The sequence below is a fragment of the Falco biarmicus genome, chromosome 2, assembly GCF_023638135.1.
Source record: "Falco biarmicus isolate bFalBia1 chromosome 2, bFalBia1.pri, whole genome shotgun sequence".
NCBI lineage: Eukaryota > Metazoa > Chordata > Aves > Falconiformes > Falconidae > Falco > Falco biarmicus.
The window spans coordinates 112,802,979-112,827,701 of NC_079289.1; the positions used below are offsets into that span (position 1 = coordinate 112,802,979).

Below are 24,723 nucleotides of genomic sequence, written 5' to 3' on the forward strand. Positions count from 1 at the left end.
CAAACACATAATAATATATGTTTGGTTTCCTTTTATTCAAAGAACAAAAAAAATATCCAACAAAAGCTGAATAAAAATTAAACTCACTTTTGTGAGTCCGTTTAAAACGTTTTCCAATACTGTTATATAGAACGTTGTAAGGGGACAGGCAAAGTACCTGCCTTACTCCTACTACCACGGTATCTCAAAGTCATTCATTGTTTTGTAAGTCATTCTATGAGTCAAGATCATACATTGTTTGTGGGCCTCAGTTTATTATAGGGGAACTGAGGCACAGATAAAGAAAACACTTTGCCAAAGCACACCCCCAGGTATTTGTTGCATGGCAAGCATTTAAACCTGATTTTCCATGATTATCCTTGGAAAAAACTAACCTTTCTCTCAAGGGGTTTCACTAGCATGGTGTTCTGGAGGGACACCTCACCAAATCCAGGCCTTATGTGTTGATTGAGCAGACTAAGTCATCACTAGGCAGAGCAAACATACGTTTTTATGGTAATGTTGGACTGCAAAGTGTAAAAAAACCCTTCCACCTTAAGCACTGAACTAGATTTCGCAGGAACAGGCCACATGCTGCCTCCTTGGTCCAAGTGACAAGAGCAGCGCTTTGAAGAGAGGCTGCTACCAGCGAGGGGGACTCTTTGATTATGCACTGCCCAGCGCCGCAGGCTCACCGCTGCTGCTGGCACCAGACCCAGACATGCTGGTGTCAGAGAGAAACTGTCACAGTGGGCTCTGAATTCATGAATCTCACCTCCGCAGGAGGAGGAGCAGCTTGCTAAAGATTTGCAGAGGGCAAGAAAGGCTAAGAACACTGCTTCTTACAGCTAAAGGAATCCTAGCCTCTTCTTTAGTTTATCTCTGTCTCCTTTGGTAGCCAGTGTCTTCTAAACTAAAGCTGAGATCTAACACTCCAGTTTGAACTCAACAAAAGCGCTTAGTCTTGTTTTAAGTCCCATTTGTTGTGTACTTACTTGTTTTACTGAATTAAGGGCTTTAACACCAGAAAGCTTGAAATATCCACATTTGGCTTCATATGCTCAACTTTTCAGAAATGATCTCTGCTTTTCAGCTGAATGTAGTGTCCACTAACTTCATCTTGGGAATGATACTATTAGAGCAGTTAGTGAGTTGGTCATAGTTAGTCATAACCAAAATTTTGCTGACCAACAAAAGCCTCTGCACTGAATGGAATGTCATAATCATCAGAACTGAATTTTTGGAGTGCATCTTTATTTTTAATCAGTTTAAGCACACAAAATACTTCAGAGAGAAGCATCATGTCCCTTAGATGGCTAAAATGTAAAGGGAACAGACTTATTAGAAAGGAAGGGAAGAAAGATAAGAAAGGTTGCTCAGCAGTGGCATTTGGAAGAGTTGTGTTAATTCCAGCTTTGTTTGGAATGTTGTTTTTACTTTCACGTTTTGTGTTTCCTAAAGAGATGAGTAAGTTTTTAGAGGCCTTTTAGGAGGAAGTGTCATTTAATGAACCACTTCAGTTAAGTAGGAGTGGATGCCAAGTGATGTAGGCTAATGAGACAATTTAGGGTGAAGGGATTATATGGAAAAGCTCATGCAGTTAAAACAGAATAAGAATTGAATAGGGAAAATATTGGAAAGTTACTTGTTGGAGTGATCAATTATGAGATGAGCAGAAGATCTGTACAGAAAAAAAAAATGCCATGAGATGTTTCCCAGGGTCATGAATGCTTCCAAGAACTTTTTCCAGACCAATGACTAGAAGGAAACCAGTTTTAACCACTGAGATACAGAGATGCTGTCCTATTAAAATCTGAAGAGTCCTGTTGCTACAAGGGATTTCTGCTAAGCTTTACAGCAATAATTAAAGGGCTAAGGTTCTCCTTGCTGGGCAGTACCTTGTTTTAAACAGTGTCCTGGCAAAATGAGTGCTCGACAGCAAGTACATATGTGGCACAGTAAACCAGAAATATCCATGGTTTGGCTTGGGAAGGAGATCAGTATGTTTTTTTTAAAAAAATAAGCACTAGTATTTTCAATGTTGAATTAATTTTTTTGTTGCTCTGTGAGTTGTAAACATCAAAAAGCTATAAATCATAAGAAAGAACAGCCCTTCTCACCACAATTAGTTGCTCTGTGCATATCCCGCACGTTTTCCCCCAGCCTTTCTTTCTTACTATAAGTTTTTAAAAGACCTTCAGTAATGTAGCAGATTTTGACTCTCCACATGTCACAACCACCACTGCAAGGGGAGCTGTAAAGTAAACGGAGAAATGGCAGCATCATTTTCTATTTTTCCCTTGAAATTTCTATTGTTTCTTTTTTGGGTAGCTGTTTAAATTTTTCTTAAATGAAAGGTCCTGAATCTCTGAATTTCTGTTCCAAGAGAGGCCTTCATTTTTCAGCAGTTAGAGTATAGTTTCAAACTATTGACATATTTTGCAGGACTTTTCTGATTTTTAAAGTTCCTCTCAATAACTGCGCCAGCATATGGCTTACTTATACTTGTTTCCCCAACATTAGACTTCTTACAGCTTTCCAGCATCAGAAACAGGCTCAAACTACTATTAAATTGGGTTTGCCATCTTCAAATAGCGTGAGCACAATTGGCATTTAGTTAAATAAACATGGCCCCATTATTTCTTAATGCCTTGCTTAACAACTTTAAGATTAGACCACATCTCCCATACTCCCAGTAGGCAGCACTTAAACAGTGAGTAATATTTCTGTCTGCCGTAGTCAAGTAATCCCAAATGTAAGTAATTTACAGGATGGCATTAGGGACTGTTACAAGAGACATATTATAATATGTCACTGAAAATCAGCCTGCCACTGCACGTTTGATCAACAGCCAGATGGAACCTTTTATCACATTTATTTAATCTGAAATATACATAGTAATTACAGTGGACCTCTGATTTTTTCAGTTCTCATTGCTGTCTCAAGAGAAGGTAGGAAATTAATCTGTCAGTTGCAAACTGGTTTGGAGTTGACCCACTTGGTAGAATCCAGATATATTGCAGCTAGCGGTGCTGACAATAGAGTTCATGAGTCCTGTTGGAAATAAATGCATGCTGTTGAGATAAAAAAAAATAGGCCCATAAACCAAAACCTGTGTAGCTTTATTTTTTTGTGAATACAAAAAGCCTTTAGGAAAGCAAAGACCAACCTTATTCTTAGCAAATCCATTACCAATCAATGGCATTAAAAGCAAACAGTCTCTTACTAATAGCTGGATGGTATTTAACTTTAATGCATCTGAAAACAACAAAGTCTTAATGTTCCCAGAGGAGAATTTGGTTAAGATATTGAATTCCATCAAGCATGTCATTATTAAATGGGGAAAATATTGTTGTTTCCATTAGTACAGAGTTGGCAAAAAGAATGGATAGCATTCAATTACACTATGGGCAAAAATTCAAACAAATTGAAGGGGTTTTATTGCTTGGACAGAAACTTCACTGATGGATAATGCCATTGTCCCAAAGAATTTACACAAGATTTTACGCCCAAATTAAAACAGCTATAAAAGATGCCTTACATATTAACAGGAGTGCTCAACTTCCTATTAATAATTTACTTTTCTATTACTCTGTGCATTACAACAGACTGTCTCTGCTAATGTCTCTCACATCTTTGTTTCTGAGATGAGCTGGGTCAGTCAACAGCCTCTTTTGGATCAGTTACCCTAACCGCAAGTATGCCTGGCTAATCTTCTAGAGATATATTGACAGATAAAATATGCTATTAACTGCCAAAGTGGAAATTCTGTTACAATTACTCATACTGAGTAGTCCCACGACAGATTAAATTGCAATTCAGCGTGAATAAGGTGTCAGATTCTGGCTGTAAGTGGCTGGTTTACTGGGGTGTTTTGATGTCATAATAGGCTTACAATTATTCTAATCTGATTTGGTAAGAAAAAATTAGTATGACAAGCGTAAAGAATTCATTTGAACAATATGTTTTCTTCCATCACAGAGTAAGTTTTAATTAGAGCTGTTCTTCAATTAAATCAAAGCTGCCCTTCTCGGGTTTAAAACTCTCGTGAACATACCCAGTGCAATGTATCTTGTGTGACTGTGAATCTGTTCATGCCTCTCTGATCCTTATACAACCATTCATGTTCTCAGCTGACATTTTATGTCTGTGGCTCTGCTTTACTGGTGAGAAAGCCTTCTCCTCCTTAGCTTCCACCACTGGGAACAGCTTTGGCTCTCTCTTCTCCATTTCACTGAACCTCTGTTTGTTTCGTATCATTTCTCAGCTGAAGGCATGTCTTTCTTGCACTGCTCACTTGAGGCAGTATTTATTGTTTGAGCTCTGCAGTGGTACTGATCAGGTCTGAGAAGCAATCTGTGAGGGAGTTTGTGTAATAGATAGCATAAAAACAAAGTGGCAAAAAAATCACAGTGGAATCATTTATACTACTTTCTAGTAGAGTTAAGCTATTGGGACTTCCTTAAGGTTAGCAGAATAACTTTCTTATGTGCTTTGAGCCATTACTCTCCTAGCACTCTCTCCATAGTCCATGATACGTACTTGTGGTGATGTGTTGCTTTCTTGTGGTATGTGACAGATAAGGCTGCCAGAGACCACCTGGGTGCCTGGCCCCAGCCCCCGTGGTGGCAGGCAGCAATAGATGCCCGTGCCCAGAAAAGTGCTGAGCCCGTGCTGCTCCCTTCCACATCATGTTCATATTCCCTCTAGCGAACCAAAATCTGTAGGAAGTGACCAAAAGCCACAACTATGAGGTACTACAAGGAAGAGAGCAGAAGAGTACATTGGCTTCTCCAGTCTCTGTGTTAATTAGAGAATGGTTCATTATTTATATAGATAATTAACTTCTGATGACAGGAAAAGGAGTTGTGTGCACACACACACACCTACTCCAGCTGGTCTGTCCTTTTTTTGATGAAGAAAACCAAGAGGAGCAGGGATCCTCTTATATTTATGGATGGAAAATCGTCAGAAGAAAGATGACAAATAGGAAATGTGTTTTTTCTCACAAAGTAGGAGGTCATGCATCTTGATTTCTGGATTTCCTAGGTAGGGATGGGTTTTTGTTTTTTGATGTTGGGTTGTTTGGTTTTTTATTATTATTATTAATAATATTTTGAGTATCTAATAGGCTGAACTTTCCAAACTTCAATCTGCTTTCTTTTATTTTCTGCAATGAAAGCACTGAGCATTCTGGAACTTCACAAGACAAACCCTAAAATGCTGGAATCAGAGTGAAGGCATCACCTGCCAGTTGCTGCAGCCCACGGTCAACTCATTCAGGGAGAAACTTAAAGGGAAATTCTACAGTCATGTGTGCCGGTTGTCTCAATCCCTACAGCAGTCAGAAGTTATAGCTGGACAGGCTGCAAGTATTTCTCCAAACCCTGAACAAATTATCCTCTACAGGGAACAGGAAGAAGCCAAAAATTAGCAGATTTTAGTTCTTTTTTTCTTAAGACAAAGTCTGAAGCGATTAATGATTTTATTGACAGACAAAAACATAATGTTGTCAATAAGGAAAGTCTTTTATGTGCTCTAATTAGAGGAACTGTTCCCTTAGGAAACTGGAGCTTTTAAAGCAGTATTATGGGGAGGTGGGGGTAGGGTGAAAGAAAAGAAAAAAACCACCATTAAAAAAACCTGTGTCAGTGACACAAGGCACAAAATCTGGAACAAGGCTCTAAGGGCCCTGAAAAATAGTTATACTATTCATCTTAACATTGTAGGTATACAGCTCTCTTATTAGCATTGCAAAAAATGCATTTACAAAATAAATAAGTATGGGTAATGCTTTTATTTACCTTTGACAAGGGCCACCTACATACAAATACACATCAAAAGACATTTGGGTTTTTCTCTCCACTGAAAGAAGTCTTAGATTCACGAGAACAACATGAACTCTTCAAAAGGAGCTGCAGGTTCAGCTGCTGAAACATTAGTGTGGGACTTCTATCCTTCTGGGATGTCAGCTCTTCTTAATGGGAATGTATATATAATTCAGTAAGCACTGTGAAAAAAAAACACTTAGAGGCAAAATGGGCCAAATGCGCTACTGCAGTAACACGGGAAGAAAAGGCTATCAATTCTTTTGAAGGTTTACAAGTAAACTTTCTGCCTGTCTTCTCTATGGTTGATGATGTTCTACTATTAAAATAGCAGTTTATATATGCTGTATATTAGTACACTGTTTTGTTCTTCTTTGCTTCAGGCACTGAAGGAAAAAGAAGCTTGTCACATATTTTAAGATCAGAATTGGTTAATAATAAAACACATTTTCAATGAATGTCACAACCAGCCCCTTTGGGCAGCTACTCTTTGCAATTTAAATGAAGGTGCAGAAACTTTCTTTTCCCCCTTAACAATACTTTCACAAGTTTCACATACGTGTATTTTAGTGGTTAGCAGTATATTACAAAGGCAGATTAAAAGTACCTGTTTCAGCACTCCAGGCCAGGCAAGGGAAATTGAACTCAGGGGTGGCCAAATTAAGATGCTAAAATGGATAAATTCTACTTCCCAGCATTTATCACAGACAGCACTACTGCCACTTTTCCTAAAGCAAATACCTTGTCAGCTATCACTTCAGTCCTACCTCCTATCCATATTGTGAGTAATTCTTATTTTACTCTTTTTTCCTACTGCTGCTAGACAAATGATTGAGGTTTTTGCTTGGTGGTTGGTTGGTGTATTTTTTTATTATTTTTTTTTAGGTTTTAATTTTTTTCCAAATGTTACATTTGTGGAACAGTTAAAAAAAAGATATGGACCCTATGATTAATCTGACAAATTATATTAGCCTAAATACATTTTTAAAACCAAGTTCGTTCCATAAGCTGTAGAGAGAAATCTTTTCTGATTTCCGATGAGATAGTGCCTCATGGCTGACTGCCTTTTTAACGGAGTTGTGCAAATACTGCAGTGTGCGCTGACCCGTTATGAGACAAGGAGAAGCAGGAAGAGTGAGTATGGGGGAAAGGGGAAGAAGGTGAGGTTGGAAGGGCTCGGATGTTATAAATGCCACCTAACCACATGAAAAGCTTCCAGCAAGATCTGTGCCATATTGGACAGCAAAGTACTTGCAATGACGAGAAACCTCTAATGAAAACTTGATTCTTGGGCACAGATTTTGACTGAAGCTCATGTCTCTGCTAGGGTTTTTCTAAACGAATCCTTCCTACAGGTTTTCTGATATCTAATAAGGTCTGAGTTCTTGCAGCAACTTGTCCTCTCAGGCCAGTTATAGGAAAACAATAATCTTGAGGTATATACTGTCTCTTGAAGTTTGTGGTAATGAATCCGTGAGTAATTTGGACAGAGTGAGAAATCATGATCACACAAGCTATCCCTCCTTAGGAAATTAATTTGAAATGCTGAGAAATTTCAATGGGTAACATTTCTAATTTAACTTACATTCACTGGTGGACTTAACAAAATCCAGAACTACTTGCTTCCCATAGTTGTTTGGTCTCCTCTGGCTGGGGCACTGAAAAGTCGTACAGGTTTAGATGCCTCATGATTTGTGGTTCCTTTCGTTCCTTGCTAGATTTTCTCCAGAGATACTCACTCTGTCTGGGAGAGTGGGGTGGGAGCCCACCACACATTTTCACTCTGCCCTCATCTGCAACAGTTCAACAACCCTTCAAATATGGCAGAGCAATTTATTTAATTTTTGTGCTTTTTGGGTTTCCCCACCCTGAAATGCTCATTGCTTTACCAATCTGATTTTGAACCAGGCCCTTCAAACAATTGCTTTTGCAAATCTACAAAGTATTGGCAAGTTGGACAGTTATCACCTGTGGTCTCTGAATATGGGGAAAGAAGCATGAGTCACTGGAAGAGGTTTTTCTTCCACATAAATTACAACATGGAGCCATGCCCCAGGCTCCCTTACTGGAGCGGTTCTACTTTGCCTCAGCGATTGATTATTCATTAAATCAGTAAAAGTGACTGTAGGCTGGTGTTTTGTGCACTTCTCTGAGAAGTGGGACATCCCTGGTTTTTTCCCAGCCTTAAGGAACAGTACTTTATGAATAATGCATCTGCATAATACATCTTCATTTTGTGAATGCTATTTAAGCTCTACAACAAATTAAGAACTTTATTTCCTATTTTTCTTTTATCAGAAATGGTCAAAACAAATTGTTATTTTGCATGCCTCAAACCTGGGTACCTCTCACGCTCAGAGTGATTTTTTTAAAACTTCATAATCTGAGCCAAAAATACATGTTAGCGACGTTCTGCAACAGAGGGAGCTACTTGAGCATATATTCCCAAAAATATGCCATTTCAGCATTCAGAAATGTGTTTGTTCCCTTTGCTCAAGGAAGGGTTATCTGACCCTTTCCTGCAGCCTGCTCAGTCAAGTCAACTATGCATAAATAAGGAGGAAACTTATGCACAAGAAAATGAAATTAGATGAATAATTAACATATACTTTATGCAAAAGCATGAAAAACTGTTCCAGAATTTCTCTGCTTAACTAACGGGTGAATTCATATAAAAATATTCTACGCTGAGACTTTGTCAGCAGGTCATAAAAACCACATACCTATTTACTAAACGCATCTAAGATTTATCTGTTGTGTTTCATTTCTTACTGTTTGATACATTTTTTTCTTCTTATCATTTTAAGTGTGTTAATTCTGCAAGTTTCTGAACAAACAGTAATGGGCAAAACCCAGAAGTTCAAAATGGGTGCAGCTTCACGGCATCAGCAATCAGTATTTCGAAGAGGCTTCCTAAATTGGGGACAAAAACAAACAAAAGAGAATCATGAGCTTTTGTGTCATTATCTTGCTATAAGATTTCCTTAGTCTCATCAAAGAATGAAATAAAGAGAAGAAAACCCCTGATCTTTGAAGAAGTTCTAGTCTGATTACAAAAATTTAATTTCACTGTTTCAGGCCATGACTACTGTAGCTGTGCTCATGCAGTAAAAAAAACAGTCTACATTTAAAACAGGAACAGAGTAATCTATTTTTTTTTTTAATGGAAACAGCTGGATTATAAGTATTTATTGCACAGTTGCATACCTAAGATTTCATTTGCTGGAGTTATGTGTGTGACAGGGTAGTTCTTACCTGGTAAAGCCCATGAAGCTTATAATAGGATTCAACAAATAATCTGAATACTGTTCTGTTTTTTGGAAAGCAAACTGTGGAGTGGTCAGTGCCCAAATACACACTTAGCACTTTCAGGTACTTTAATGAGAGTTTCTAATACAAATGCCCAGAACGCTTGGATAATTATACAAGTTCACTGTATAAATAGCTAAAATACAAAATTCCAAACCCCTGTATTTCTATCTTTCAAATACTGTTCAGGCACATTTTGACATAGTAATTATTTATTTGATGATAGATAGCCCCAGATCTATAATTCACTCATGGGGCTTAGGTCATTTCATGAAAGGCAAAAGTATAGTGCATTACTCTGTATGCATAATGTAGAGCATATTTATATTTAATGCTAACATTATTTTTATATGAGGAGAGTATTTCTATGAGGTGCACTTCCTGTTCAGAATATTGTTTATGTTGTACAGATTTTCATTCTGAGATGAAAGAATGCTTGTTTCTCAAGAAAATGTTTGTCCACTTTTGAGGATCTTTCTTTACTCCCTTCTTTTCCATCTCTTCCTTCCTCTCCTTCCTTTCCTTTTTTCTTTTTAATTAATCAATTCTTCACTGGTAATATAATGGTAATAGGTCACGCTCAAGTTTTTTTCCTGGACAAACTGGTCTAGCAATACTAATGAACATAATCTGGTTTTGATACCAAGGTTAAGAGATTACATCAGAAATGGAATACTACCTTTGCATTCCAATGAATACCTAAATTAATTTTAAAAGTAAAAGTTTTCAACCTATAGCAGCAGTAGAATCTCATTAATCCACACTAATAGGTGGGAACCTTTTATTTCTGCTGGCTTTAGGTCACTTCATGTAGTCACATCAGGTATGTCAGAGGGGGAGTGAGTAGACATGGAGGAAATCACCTAGGGATGAAAACACAGATGCATACTCATCTCAGTGTATTATGAGGACTTTTTATCTATGATGTTTATTAAAGCTCATAGAGGAGATACGTTGTAAATCTGGGTATTGAGTTGAGGCTGTACGCTGCAATCAGCTTTTCAAAAAATGCCTCTAAATAAAGCACTGTGCAAACCCCTCTTTGGATTATACTCTGCATCAGGAAGTATATTATCCCTTAAAATACCTGCAGGAGGAGTTAGCTTTTAGTGGGAAAACACGGTCATGCTGCGCCTGGCCCGGTGTTGGGGAAGAGCATCTCCTGCAGGTCACATGCAGCTCCTGGGGACATTGGTGCTCCTTAGTGCCCAGATGGGTGCTGCCTTTTGCTGCAGGCAGGAGGTTCACAGCAACATTGCTACAGGCACTACAAAGGGAGGAATTTGCTAGATGGCTCAAGCAGGCTGACAATCCTGCAGCAAGCTGTCACCTTACATTTTCTCAAGCAAGCAGTCACCTCCTTCCTACTCCCATTGGAAAACGGAGCCTCTGCAAGTGTGGGAAGGGGTGGCTGCATGCTCCAAGCTCTTGCTTTTGGGGAGGCAAGACTTCAGCAATCTGGCTTTTCTCTGTGAGGCTGCTGGTGCACAGAACTCCTTGGGGTCATTTCAAATCACCAAAATAGAGACAATGTCCCCTTGGACTGATTCTGTGTGCTCGACGTAGTGCCACCAGCAGTAGCATCATGCCAGGAGGTTCATGGAGACGGAGGAGGGTCAGGCACAGCTCACTTTATAAGGTGTTTCTAGCTTTTTTGAGGCCCATACCTAGTATTTGCCATCATGTTCACAGAAGTGCTGTGGCCAGCTTCCCTCTTAGCAGCCAGAATAAAAAGACAGGGAGCTCAGAAAGCCAGCAATAAGTGACAAAGCCATGCCTGATGGCTTCAGTGACTGTTAAGAGCAGAACTGCAACAGTGGTCGTGCCACTCTGTGCTCCAACAAACCTAAAAGTGTAGTTTCTGTATGCCTGACAGTTTACAAAAGGAGGGGAAAACACAATTCTTTTATTTCATCTATATAACATTATAGTTTTGTACACTTGTATATGTGTAGATATATCTATACATCTTACTCTTATATGATGATCCTGGTCAGCAGAATGTAATTATGGTATCATGGAATCACACCTCCTTGGCATTATCAGAGGTCCTTCTATCATCTTTACAGACTTGCCCTCTTTTCTGTATAAATATTTTTCCTGCCTTTCCCTTTAGCAAAGCAAAGAAGTTGTTTGCAAACTATTTGTAGAATATAAACAGCTCCTACAAGGGAAATGCCCTTGAAGCAGTGAGAGTAGACTGACTGCAACATACAGTACATGCTAATAGCATCTTCAGAGAATTACTATTACTTCATAGCAGAGGCTTTTTCATTAAAATAGAAATCTTACCATGATCCTTAGATTGAATTTTTACCTTCTTTTGCATATTTCAGGTGAGTCAACAGTCACAGGTTGCTGGTTCATTGTTCAAAAGCTCCAAAGAATTACTCACCCCTAAGCAGTGCCATTTCCCATGATTGCCTCTTTGCAACTTTTGTGAAGTACCAGGCAACAGAACAGGCAAATGACCAGCACAGAAAGCTTCAAATCCAGCAGTACTCCTAGCGCTCTGCAGTTAGTAAAATGAACCTGCTGATACATTATTATGTCTATTACAGCCTGCTAACGTTGGGTGTTAATTGAGTATTCATAGTGAATTCACAAACTGATGCTTGAGACTGAATGATGTTCTTTCAGGTTGCCTGATACCTTTATCTGACCAAATTCATGCAGACTCAGCCGTGTGCAGAGGAACTTGGCATGGCTGCACTTTATCTGCCTTTTTATTTCTGGTGCAATAGGACAGGAACGAGAGGAAGAGAATATATAAGGGTTACCCACTGAGAATCAATTCTATAAATTATGTATTATGCAGACACTATTCTGCTGATGCTATCTGATCCCCAATTCTCAGTTCCTTGTTTTTCTTTCTATAAATAGCTATGGCTAGGTTTTCAATTGTAAAATGATGAGGACAAAACCAGAAACCTTTCCCATTTAATAACCTCTGCCAAAGAAGAATAAGGTAATATTTTTCATAACCCTGATGTCCTCAGGGCTTTAACAATCTGGGAATACAAGCAGCACTATGTTGTTGATAAGATACTGGTAGTAAAAGTGGGAATAACCATGCTGAATATTAAAGAGGGAAATGCCCTATTTTCAGGATGATTGGTATAAAACTTGGTATTGTGAGTTTTCCTGTCAATTTTTGTCTGTGTAGGACGACTTTTGCTTTTTGTTTCTCCCTCTAGATCCAAATGCTTTGGCTGGACAGACTGGACCTGACCACGCTCTTATAGGAGGAATAGTGGCTGTAGTTGTCTTTGTAACACTATGTTCTATAATTCTCCTTGGTCGATACCTGGCAAGACATAAAGGTAGGACAGATTAAGTGGAAGTTCAGTAACTTTTGGAAGTGAGGCATAATTTCATCTGGGAGTGCTGTTGCCCTTTCACCTTCCCCCACCTGCTAAATGGTTTGGCCAAGAAAGCTGGGTTCCCAGTCTAGTTGCAAGTGAAGTCCCTGTGAATTTTACCCACTTTTCCAGTGGACTGGCTAAGGCAAAGGATGTCTAGCCACGTGCCCAAGGTCATCTCAAAAGTCAGGGATTTAGAGACTAAGAGGTAAGATTGCCCCTTGGTTTTGGCACGTAGCTGTAGACACTTCATTACATAATCTCATAGTTTTAACTAGTATATCAATTCACCAGCATATGTATCTATATTAAGTGAACAAGATTTTTCATTTTAATAAATTGTGCTGATCCTTTAAGTATGTATATAAGCGGTGATATTAGAAGCCAGTGGTGAATTTTCAGATGAGTGACTCTTTTACCAATGATTCCACTGGAATAAGGGGTTCTTTCCTAGGCCAAGCTTTAATTTATGCAGAGATTTCACCTTAAGAATTTACTCCATTTTCAGTCCCCCCTGCCATTAGAGATAACAGGGATGGAGTGACACTGACTTCTAACTAAGCTTCTTTATGATCCTATTTTGACCTAGTTAAATCCAAAATAATTTATTGAGATTTGACCTCCAAATGGCTTGTAGACCTACCTATTGTTAAAACTTGATTGATTCCCTACCTGAACCGCTAAAAAAAACCAAAAAAACCCAACACACCAGAAAAACCTGAAGAGCAAGTTAGTGTTGGTATCAACTCATTAAATCTCATTTTAGATACAATAATCATATGGCTAGCACACATAAGCTGATAAAAACATATTTTTTATTTGATTGTACTGTGTGTGGGGGGAAACAATTTTATTTTTTTTGTGAGCCAGTGAAAGTATGTCCTTTTTGTTTTACTTTCCTGAATGAACAGTTAGACATCTTTTGGCAACATAAATAATGCTTTTCCCAATGGGAAAATTGACTGTTGCACACAATTCTTTTTGTTCCTCTCCTTAGCATAAAAATATCTGTGATAGTATCATGTGAGTGGGTTCAGTTAATAAAACTATCTCAATTTTTTAATTCTTGGAAGTGACTATGATACAGTTCTGTAAAATTAAAATATAGATATGATCAAGAAAAAATAGAAATACCAAAATAATCAGTGGCCATTTAAAAAAAACCCAGCTGTTTATGAATATCTAAGTGTTCAGAGTTGGTTTATTTTCCGTGGGTAGCTGTTCCATGAAATAACCAAGATTTTATCACTTATTTTATAATTGCAAAATATATTGCATATTACTACAGTTAGATAAAGCAGGTTTTTATTAGAAGATTTCCTTAATTTATTGTGGATATACTTGAATTTGTGTATGTGCATTATCAGTATTAATACTATAAATATTTTTTAGGCAAATTAGAAAGTTGAGCATACCTTTATGATATATACTGAAACTGTGTAAAAATATTTGTCTATTCAGCAAGCAATTGGAGCATTGTTAGAAATGTACTTCCTGTAATGCACTGTAAAGTTAAAAATCCCTAATCTTTCCTTTTTTTTTTTTTTTTTTCTGTTGTACTGATTCCTATAGGAACATATTTAACAAATGAAGCAAAAGGAGCTGAAGATGCACCTGATGCCGACACAGCCATTATCAATGCAGAAGGCAGCCAAGTCAATGCAGAGGAGAAAAAAGAGTATTTCATTTAGATGCAGAGCTAGAATCTTGGAGTTTTCCTTATCAGGCTGACTGCTGGAGAAAACTGGCTATCATTTCTCAGAATTCATTTCTGCCATCTTCTGCTATCTTTATTAACTTGCATACCTGCTATAAGTAGCCAGTTTATGCCAACAATCAGCTGTTGACATCATCATTCTATAATTACAGTATCATGCTTAAAGCAGGACATTTCTTATTGCCTAAAATTCATATCCACTGCTCTCTTAACATACAGTGCTTGAATATACAGCCTTAACAATGTTAATCATCATCTTAATCCAAGTTTTCTACATTTTTAAATGTTACGCAGCTTTCTTTTTCAGTTTTATTTTATCATGTCCCTTCTAGTGTGTCATAGAACAATATTCATAACAAATACTATTAGGTAAGGACCTAATTTACTTACATAAAATGTTGTCTAAGATTAGAGGTTTACAAAGAATGTTTTATACATGTCTATCTATAATTCAAAAAGTAACTTGGTTTTGAAACATATGCCCTAGGAAACACAATTTGAAACCTTTTTAGTAGAGTTTCCTGTATGCTTGGATTCGGTGGAAGAAAACTGAATTCAGTCCACTGAATTTTTTGTTTTGTTTTGCTTTGATTTGTTATGTTTTAAATGGTACCTTGACAACAGTGCCATGTTTCAATGGTAAAAACATGCTGAATAGCTATACAGATTCTGCAAAGTTAGATAATAGTGCTTCATTTGAAATAAATTTGTCCTGCCCTTTTATTGCTTTTTGGGATCGCAAAGATTAGAGAACTTTCTGAGTAATTTCTGTTTTTATAATTTATTTGCTTCACATGAACTCACCTGCCTACTCAAATTTGAAGTGTTCATGGGGCACAACTGCAAGGCATTTTAGTATCTGTATATAGTGCATATAATAAATTCAATTAAACATTATTTGATACATATTTAACTTTTTTGGCAGTAGCTAAGTCAGTCACAAGTAAGCATTTTCTAATGTCCATTATATCCCTTTAGATATGACTCAAATCAGTATTCTGAGTAGATAACATGTATTAGTATTTTTTGTCTGTATGTCCTAGCACTGTTCAGCAGCAAACTTTTCTAGTTCTTGTTAATTTTTTCTTTGTTATACAATGGAAGCACAATGTTATATGGAAAGGTAGTTTTAAGCTAACAACCAGTGCACAGCCTCAGGTTTTAAATTACAACCACATTTGATTACTATCCTTAAAAAGTACTATTGAGTTGCTAAAATTATCAAATTTTAATTTGGCAGTTCCAGAGCTGCTTCTCTATGTTGGTTTGCCAAAAAAAAGAAAAAAGAAAAAAAAAAAGAAAAAAATAGAAGTGTTAAAACAAAAGATATATGTTTTGTGTATACAGTAAATGGACTAATTCTTTATATTAAATTCCTGTCTATGCATTTTGTGAGGTACAAACTTATGTCACCGTGAATGATAGAGAATTCCTGCCATGCTTTTAGCTCCACAGTGAAAGTCTCTGGATTATTTCTAAAATTTTTGTGTAATTGACAGCTGAAAAATCACATGCTCTTAAATATGACAACAAAACACTGTAAGCCCTTCGGCTTATTTCCTCTTCCAATGAAATAAAAAGGTTGCCATAACAGCTCTTGGAAACAATTCTGCAATGGGGAATGCAAGTTAGTCTAGTTGGAGCTTCTCTTGCTCCTACCTTCTGCACCTTTGGCAAAAGAGTATTTCTCTCTGGTTGCTGTACTTGTGAAGCCTAAAAGCATGATGGTCTGCTGTAAAGGACTTTCTCCTGGGATTTTATTTTTGTGTGGGGAAGGGAGAGTTTGGAATATGACATCATGTAGTATGGTAAAATGGAAGATAAAGGTGCTGTGTCAGATTATTTATCAGAAGAGTATAATCCTTTTAAGGACAATATTAGAGTATTTTAATTGTTTTTCTTGAGACATTTATCTTGTTAATTTCTAAGAAAAAAGGGTGACATCAATCAAAGCAGCACTTTTTTTCAAAATATACAGACATAAATAATATGATGTGGTTGAGTGTTAACATAATAAATCATATACAGTATGACATTTTAAAGAAATAAGTCTGCATTGATGTGATTGCATGCTTGTTTTTACAGTTCACTCCATACCCATCTGTGGAAAAATGCAATAATATGTTAATATAATATGGTAGTTTGAGAGAACCAGGTAGGTGCTACTAGACACATTGAAAACTAGTATAGGTTTACAAGATATTCATGTCTTTCAAAACATACACATGTAAAAAAAGGCTGGCAAAGGAAGTCATTCAGTTTAATACCAAAAATATGGGTTCTTGTCACAACAGCAAGTTACATTAGCTACAGTAGAGTATGGCATATGACAAGGTTTTATTTCAAGACCTGGGGCCCAGTTCAACTCAGCATATGCTCAGCTTCAGGCTTCAGAGGATTTCCATTGGACTGTAAGGCGCTATTCATATGCTTAAAAGTAAGTGCTTCCCTGGATGAGGGCCTTACTTGCTCAAGTGGAATTCTCCACCAACAGGGTGTTTATGCCTTTTTCACTCTTCTGAACTCCAGCTTGCTTGAACTGTAGGGTTGTTACTTGAACCATTACCCAACCAAGGTCAGGTAGGACCTTCAAAAGCAGGATTGCCCTTGGGGTAACCATTTCAAACCATTTTCTCCAGTGGCGTAGAAACAGCACTTAAACTTTGCAAGAGATACAACTTGTACACTTAAAACAGGTTATTTCATTGGTTTTCAATTAAAACTTCTCACATGTGCTTGTTTTTAATGCAGTTGATCTTCCGTTACCTTGCACCTGGTGATGTCCCTTGCATCTGTGCAAAGCAGGTGTGAAAAACCCCACACCTAGCGTTCTACCTGGGTAGCACTTTGCAGGCCTGTCTGCTCTTCACGGGTTTAAATTACTACACTAGGTGTAAAAAGGTATCCCTCTTTTTTTGTAGGCAGAGCCATGGCTCAGCACTAATGACATTCAGTAGGCTAAAAGCCAGTCCTCCGTTCTCTTTGTCCAAGATCCCATTCTGAAATACCGCTTTTATTATGGTGTGAGGTATCCAGCAGGTGTGTAAAATCGAGGCTCTGAATGGGAACCGCCCTCACTAAAATGTCTGTGACATTCTCTCCCACATGCACTTGCAGAGTAGTTTTCTCAAGGCCAGGTACCTAGTTTCTGCCAGTGTACTGTTTACAGTGTCGATTGCTGATTATTTTTAAACTTTCTGATGTAGGTTTTGGGGTTTTTTTTAATGCTTCACGGACATTCTCATGATTTGAACAAGAAAGCGGTGCATCAGAAGACAAGGGGTACATCATCCCACTCTTTTAGTGTCATCTGACAAACCAAGAAACAGTGTAAGGAACCTGATGTTTAACTTGAGGCTCAGAACTTAAGCTAAAACACTCTAAAAAGTTTCCACATTATTTAAGGATGGTTCGTCTTGCACTGAGACTCCCTCTGTAAAGGAGTACATGAAGAAAACCAACTTTTCTAAAAAAGACATGAAAGTTAACATCTTGTGTATTTTCATTACAGTATAATATATATATAACTATTTCAATGAAAAGAAAGGACAGAATCATCTGTAATTATGTAATTCATGATTGTAACAGCACTGAAGTTACCATGTACGCACATGTACAGTAGCTATTTCAACAGTTACAGTGTAGTTACATGTAATTCCCTGTAACATAGCAGTTATAGTGTAATTTAGTGCCACTTATTGTAAAGTGTTACCAAAAGGAAAATGGAGTTCTTACCTTTACAATTCCATTAAAATTAAAGGTAAGTTTATTAAATTAGCACCGTAAATCTAATATTGCATTTCTTAATTAAGGAGGTGATTGAAAACTTCATGTTCACACTGCAGCTTCCCACACCGCTTACCCAGACTCCTCCAAGTGTCTAATCTCTACACTCCTAGGAACTGGTTAATCTGTGATGAACATACCAAAAATCCAGCTACTTCAACTTCAATTGAATAAGCTGTCTAACAGAGAAAAACAAACAACAACAAAAATAACGAGTAATGCTTTTTATTAAGTGGCACAAAGTACACACTAAAAACTATGCAAAAATATAGGTAAATACAGTGTACTTACATGTAAGTATCTTGTACTTGCTGTGTATGGATATTGGAAAACCGTGTAATTATAATATGCATTTTGATTATTTCAAGCAGGGGGATGATCCCTAACAGTCACAAGGAAAAGCTGGAAGGTACATATACAAGCAGTGGATATCCTAATGCAATATGTGTAATTCCTCTACTTGCAGTGACAACTAATTTATAAAAACGCTTATACCACTCCTCATTCTCACTAGCTTTGCTTTCCATTTCTTTGAGGCCCATTACATACCACTGAAACACCTTTAGGCAAAGTAAGACACTGACTCCACTAATGGCTTTGCTGCCAGCACTCTGTATGTCTGGCAACACTGTTCTGTAATCTATTTCTGGCTCAACAGCACAAGTTTCCTCTTTTTTTCTGTCCTCAAGGGAGCCTAGTATGTTAAGATGCTGAAATATGCTGCCATATGCCCCGGTATTTTTAGCATGAACAACAGAGAAAGAGAGAGAGAGAGAGAGCGCTGCATTCTTCTGACCCCTATTTTGCTGAATCACCTCACCTGGAATTTCCACTACTTGCTCAGTAATGCCAGGTAATCTTAAATTGTAAGTACAAAATGCTTCCATCAAAGTACAAAGGATGCTTTTAATGATAAAGCTAACATTTTGTAAACGTGAAGTTTTGTATTACTGATCTTTTTACTTCTCGCCACTTTTCCATCCCACCCTTCCAGAAGGAATGCACCAAAAGATAGATAACACAGAATAGCAAAAGAAGAAAAGAATAGCATAAACCTTCTTGTGGTTGCCATTGCTATGACCCTCCTTTGTTCCTGTGTAACAGGATGTATTTAGCAACTGCCATTAGCATCATTCCACACTGTACTGTTCCTAGAATATGACATCTACCTCTTAGTCTAAATACTAGCTATGAGATGTTTGTATACATTTTAAATATTACTGAATCTTTGGTCTAGTCTTGAGGTCACTGGGGTTTTTTTCTGTTAAATATAGAAAAAAAAAATTGCCTGCGTTCATAATTCTTGCCCTGTTCTTTACTAATTTAGGAATAGTTTAAGCTTTTAACAAGGCATAAGGACACAGCCTCAGCTGGTATAAATCAGCTTCACTCTATTGCCTTAAATGTGGGCCAATTTACACTGGCTGGGGATTCATCCCAAACGGCTTAAAAATAAACTGCTATAACACATCAATATTTAGTCAGCACTAGATAACGATGTGCTATCCAACTGAAACACAAACCTTTCCAGTAAGACATGCAGGTTTGGAGAGAAACTTTTATAAGCACATGCAAGCTTTTGAATTAAATATGCAATACCAATACTGTTGAGATATTCTGATGTCTCTTACTTATTTAAACATAATATTGCCAGAGCATGTTTACATTAAAAACAGTCAATGCATGTGGGACAGGGAAAGACTACTGCAAACAATAAAAGAATATTAAATGGATAGAGCAGCCTTTGATGTCAGCAGAGTAGAAACTCTTAATCGAGAGTAGGACTTCCTACATGGTTTTTCACAGTGGACTTCATAACTCTAAAGCAAATGGGAGCTGTCTACTTGGAGTTAACAAAAGCTAGCAGTTCCTGCTTGCTATCGATGAATCTAACCCAGCACTCCGCACTTGTTTTAACTCAGGAGGAAATAAGGGTACAAACATGGTTTAACAGCACACTTCTGCATCACTCCACATCCTGAGGATGCTCCAAGCTTTGTGCGCTTCCAGCAGCCCTTAAGGGAATTCTTCCAGCATCTAGGAACCATCTTGTTGGCAAGCCATGGTAATTTTCTGCAGCAACGTTTAATGTACTCAGAACCAGATGGAAGAAGATGTGGAGCCAACATGATGACTCTACAGTACTAGGGGCTTCCAGAGCCTCTCAGTAGATGGCAAAAAAACCCTATATATATATATATTCTTCATGGCTTCTGTGTTTACTAGAGATCTGCCCTCCATGTTCTGTGTCTAAAGTCATTTATTCTCTGCTGGGCTAAAGCAGCAATCTTAATTGGAAAGGAGGTAGGGGAGAAAAAAAGTCCTCTAAAAGGAGCAGTCTGTGTTCCTGTTAAAGAAAAGTTCAAGGATTTTCATTTCTTTTTTTTTTTTTTTCCTTTTTTTTTTTTTAAGATTTCAGGTGCAAAGCCAAGCCTGTTGGGGTCAGCACTTTAGCACTTTAGCACATGCCAGCAGTGTTTCTTGTGTGAGCTCTGATCTCACATTTCAGCACAAACTACAGACAGCCTTACCCTGCCCTTATGCATAGTGCTGAAAATCACTGATGCTATTTTCTTCTAAACATATTCATTTTCTTAGTCTTATTCTACAATGAAATCATTGAAGGGTTTTCATAATAGGTTCAGAAGGAGGGGTTTTAATGTAATAACTTCTAAAGAAAATAATAGTGATGATCATCAACTGTTCACGTTGATTATGAAGAGGAGGAAAATCTTTAATTGCTGGACTGAATTCTTTATCACTTCCTCCTTCTCTCCGTTCTATGCATATTGATTAATGTTAGTAAATATGCAGTTGCACATGTCCTTTTTCAGTGAAAGCAGATTTGCTTATACCCCTATATAGCTTCCATAGAAATATGCAAATATGACCTACGATCATCTGCTTCTGCCTAAACAGTGAGCCAAGAGAGTGAACTCATAGATTACTGGATTCATATATGTCCTGCTTCCATAAAAGTTGAGTACAATACGCCTATTGATTTCAAAAGAACAAGGCTCAAGTCCTTAATGCACATGTTTGAGTTGCTATTTAGCTCTTTTCCAACAGAATTATAAAGCAATCCTTGTGCATCCTTTACTTTTAGCCTAGATATTTTATAACTACAAAAAACCTTCAGTTCAGCAGGAAGTTTCCTAGAATAAGTAATAAGGCGTAATTAGTGAAGGGTCTATAACAACTTCATCTATTCATGGTCAGTGTAAGTGTATTCTCCTAGGAGCTCCAGTGTACTCTGCTTGTACACTGGCACTTTATGGCCTTGGGAAGGATATATGCGAATGGTTCAGAAATACAACCACTAACCTGTAAACAAAATTCATGGGAATTAAACATATTGCACTGAAGATGAGACACATTTACTTCATTTAATTTCCTCATTAATAACTTTAAGCAGACAAAATGCATATTGTAATGTTAGGTACATGACACTTGCATGTTGCTATGCCTATATACTTACAAAGTATTCAATGTGTACTTAGTGGCGCTTAAAAAATGTCATGTACAATTCTTTAAACATTCTTACAGGGTTCCCATTTGCACTTCATCTTTCAGAGAAGTCTTGTCAGAAAATTGTCTGATGAATATTATTGAAAAAAATAAAATTTCAATTTTAGTTATCTGTTGGACATTTCTGAATTGTCTATTCATTTAATATATTTCCTGGTGCTTGCCCGCTTGGCAGTGGAGTTGATTTAGACCAGTGGCTGTATACACAGACTGTTCACTGAACAGATTTTGCTGTTTCTAGTGGAATTGTTATAAGCATTTACTTCGCTAAATATTGATTCTGAGATTTTTAACAGATATCCAAGAAAATAATCTGTAAGACACTGGTATTTTACTGATAATTATAAATTATTTTATTTTATTTGATGTTTATGTACCATTTACTGTGTATTGCTTTATATTTTCTTCTGACTGACAAAGTAACAACTTTTGGATGCTGTCCTCACTGTAGGAGAAATTCATCCTTATGGAGAGGTCGAGTGCTGAGAAAGCATTTAAGCCTTTGGGACTTACATGGTGGCTTAGCCCTCTTGAAGGAGCTAGAGAATTCATGCAAGGTTTTCTGCACCACTTACCATGCCTGAATTGATGTTATAAAGGGCAAGAAGGCCACTGGTCTCAATGGGAGAGAGGCAAATGTCACAGGGAAGAGGAAATTCTTAAAGGGTCCATGTTTATGAAAAAGAAACAAGTCCCGATCACAGAGAGAGACACAAATAGGGTTTGGTACCTCCATGCAGAGGATATCCCAGTGCAGTTGCGCATCTCTGATGGCAGAGCTTTCCTATTGTCTTAACCGAGCATACATTTGATGAATGTACAACCCTGTTAGATTCAGCAGATTTGTTCTTATCTTACTTCTTTTCACTAAACCAAAATATGTCCCCTTAAGCAGCGTTTAATGTCCAGTAACATATATTTTAAATACAGCAACAATGCAGATTTCTACGTGAGCCTCAAAAGTCCTATGCCCATGGTTTCGGGCAAAGCCTGCTGGAAATCTACAGTGTACCCAAGAAAAACAACACAGTCCAGAAAATTATACAATTCGCTATTGGATTTATAGTTTTCTGCATTTAAGCTGTATCAGTCTTCGAGTACTGTCCTGTTTGCCTTCATCAGCCAAAAGTTCCCCCAAAGATCACCGCACTTTGCTCTGTGCCTTTCCATGGCCGATAGTAGATTCTTACAGTGATCACCCTAACCTGGTATGTCCCTCACATGATTCCTTTTAAAGAAAAGAGTCCTAAATCTATAAATGCCAGTAAGCGATCTCTTTCATCAACAGCCAACAAAATACCTGCCCTTCTCCCCACCCTCTGTAGCAATAAAGACAAAAGTCCCTTTTTGTCTGGGTATTTAAATAGAATTGGTTTGGTTTGGTTAGGTTTGATTGTTTTTTTCTGTTTGGTTTTCTTTTTCCCAATATGAATACTCTAAGGGGAAACAAACACGACTTCTTTTAAACCGTAAAGGCTGCTTGAAATGTCATTGAATACTGAGAATAATTTTGTTGAATACGGTCACTGTACCAGACTCTCATTATACACCGATGTGAAAGAGAGTCTACTTACCCCTTTTAATAGCCATCAGGCACCTCTATGGAGATACACACACTTTTTCAAAAGTACTGTTATAGAGCAACACTTGGCCAAGCTCCGTTGGTAAGTGTAAGGTAAAGGTAAGTGCAATTAGTGATATTCAGAGATAATCAAGTGGGGATAATGAAGATGACTCCTCGCTTGACGGAAAAGTCATAGTACATTGCCTTCTGGTTCTGCTTCAAGCACTTGGCAACATACTGAGCCATGGGAGGGCACTTTTGATTAGCTCTGGGCTGCTTACTTGCCGTAGCTCTTGCTCCCGCTGAGTTCGTAGCAATAGCTTCTCTGCTGCTCAAGGCTGAGAGGCTAGGGCCTTATTGATTCTGCAAGCTGCATGCAGGAAGAAAAGAAGACAGAGAGTGTTTTTAAGCAAGCCGGAAAGGTTTTTTAGAAAGAGGCCTCTTCTTTATTCTGTGGCAACTTACAGGAAATTAGCACTAATGTCAGCTGGTAAGGATGGTAACCATCCCTGCTTGGTGGATTGTGGGGGAGTACATCCTCTGAGTTATGCCAGCTGGCTGGATGGAAGGGGGAGGGAGTGGAGAGAGGAGGCAAAGCTGTGCGCATACCAGAAGCATGGCAGGCAGGTTTGTCCTTCTGTAGGTGTAGGACCAAAAGGGAGCCTGTTACTCTTCTTCTCAGTCTGTATTCACTTCTAGAGCTTCACCTGAAAGGGGTGAAAGAAGGAACTGGTCCAGTCCGCAGAATCACAGAGCTACTGAACAGCGAGAAACGTTCTCCAGAACACTGATGCCAACACCTGGCAAACAGACAGCGCTTTCCATTTTAAGGGCTTTGAGTTTATTTAACTTCTGGAGAGCTGGAAATTTATAAGATACAAAGAAAGTAAAAAGAAGAAGCAAAAAAAATAGAATTTGGACTTTGACAGATGAAATTAGATAGAAAGTCAAGTAACTGAAATGGGAAACAGACCTTTTGCAAGGGCTTTTTTTAGTCTGGTATCAGAGTATTAGCCAACCCTGTTGTCACCGAAATCTCGGAATGAAGAACTTATCGACACCAATGTGATGCAGATAAGCAGACACTTCTTTATTGACGGCCGGGTGCGTGAGCGAGTCCTCTCACGATCAACACCCACCAAGTTTCAAAATCATACACCATATATAGAACTTATCCATGCATATTCATTAAGTATTTGCACATAATCATAATAATTCCTGAAATTCATTAACATACTCTCCTCCCATATTCGGTTCTGCGCAGTAAAGGTTAGATATGTTCAGAAATGGGTCTGGGGTACGATTTGGGTAGGTGGTATATGAGTCAGTGGTCGCGATCTCCCCCCTGCCGGAATTACCTTTTACTAAAGTTCACGGTTTCTTGGCAGGTAACTACAAGTTGTTCCAGTCAACTCTCCCCAGTTCCCATTAATTCTATATTCGGACATTTCAATACGCTTTCTACATACAGAAGACTAGTCAAATACAAAGAAATCTGTAAAATCCCAAATTTGTTACCTAAGTTTTAAACAATGATTCTAGCCCATTCTTCTGGCCTCGGTACAGAGCTGTACAAAGGATTTCATAGCAGCTTTTGCTGTGCAACTACATGTTTCATTAAAATATATCTCTTATTCCAAATGATTTTAT

The 24,723-nt window shown here is 37.8% G+C and overlaps 1 protein-coding gene across 3 annotated transcripts in view; it reads left to right on the plus strand.

Moving 5' to 3' along the window:
- CADM2 (cell adhesion molecule 2) overlaps positions 1 to 21,619 on the plus strand; it is a 671,028-nt gene extending 649,409 nt beyond the window's left edge. For all 3 annotated transcript variants that reach the window (XM_056329400.1, XM_056329402.1, XM_056329401.1), the window contains 2 exons: positions 12,314 to 12,439; positions 14,051 to 21,619. In XM_056329400.1, coding sequence (XP_056185375.1) covers positions 12,314 to 12,439; positions 14,051 to 14,169 — 245 coding nt within the window. In that variant the 3' untranslated portion in view covers positions 14,170 to 21,619. The remainder of the gene's footprint in view (positions 1 to 12,313; positions 12,440 to 14,050) is intronic.
- The last annotated feature ends 3,104 nt before the right edge of the window (positions 21,620 to 24,723 follow it).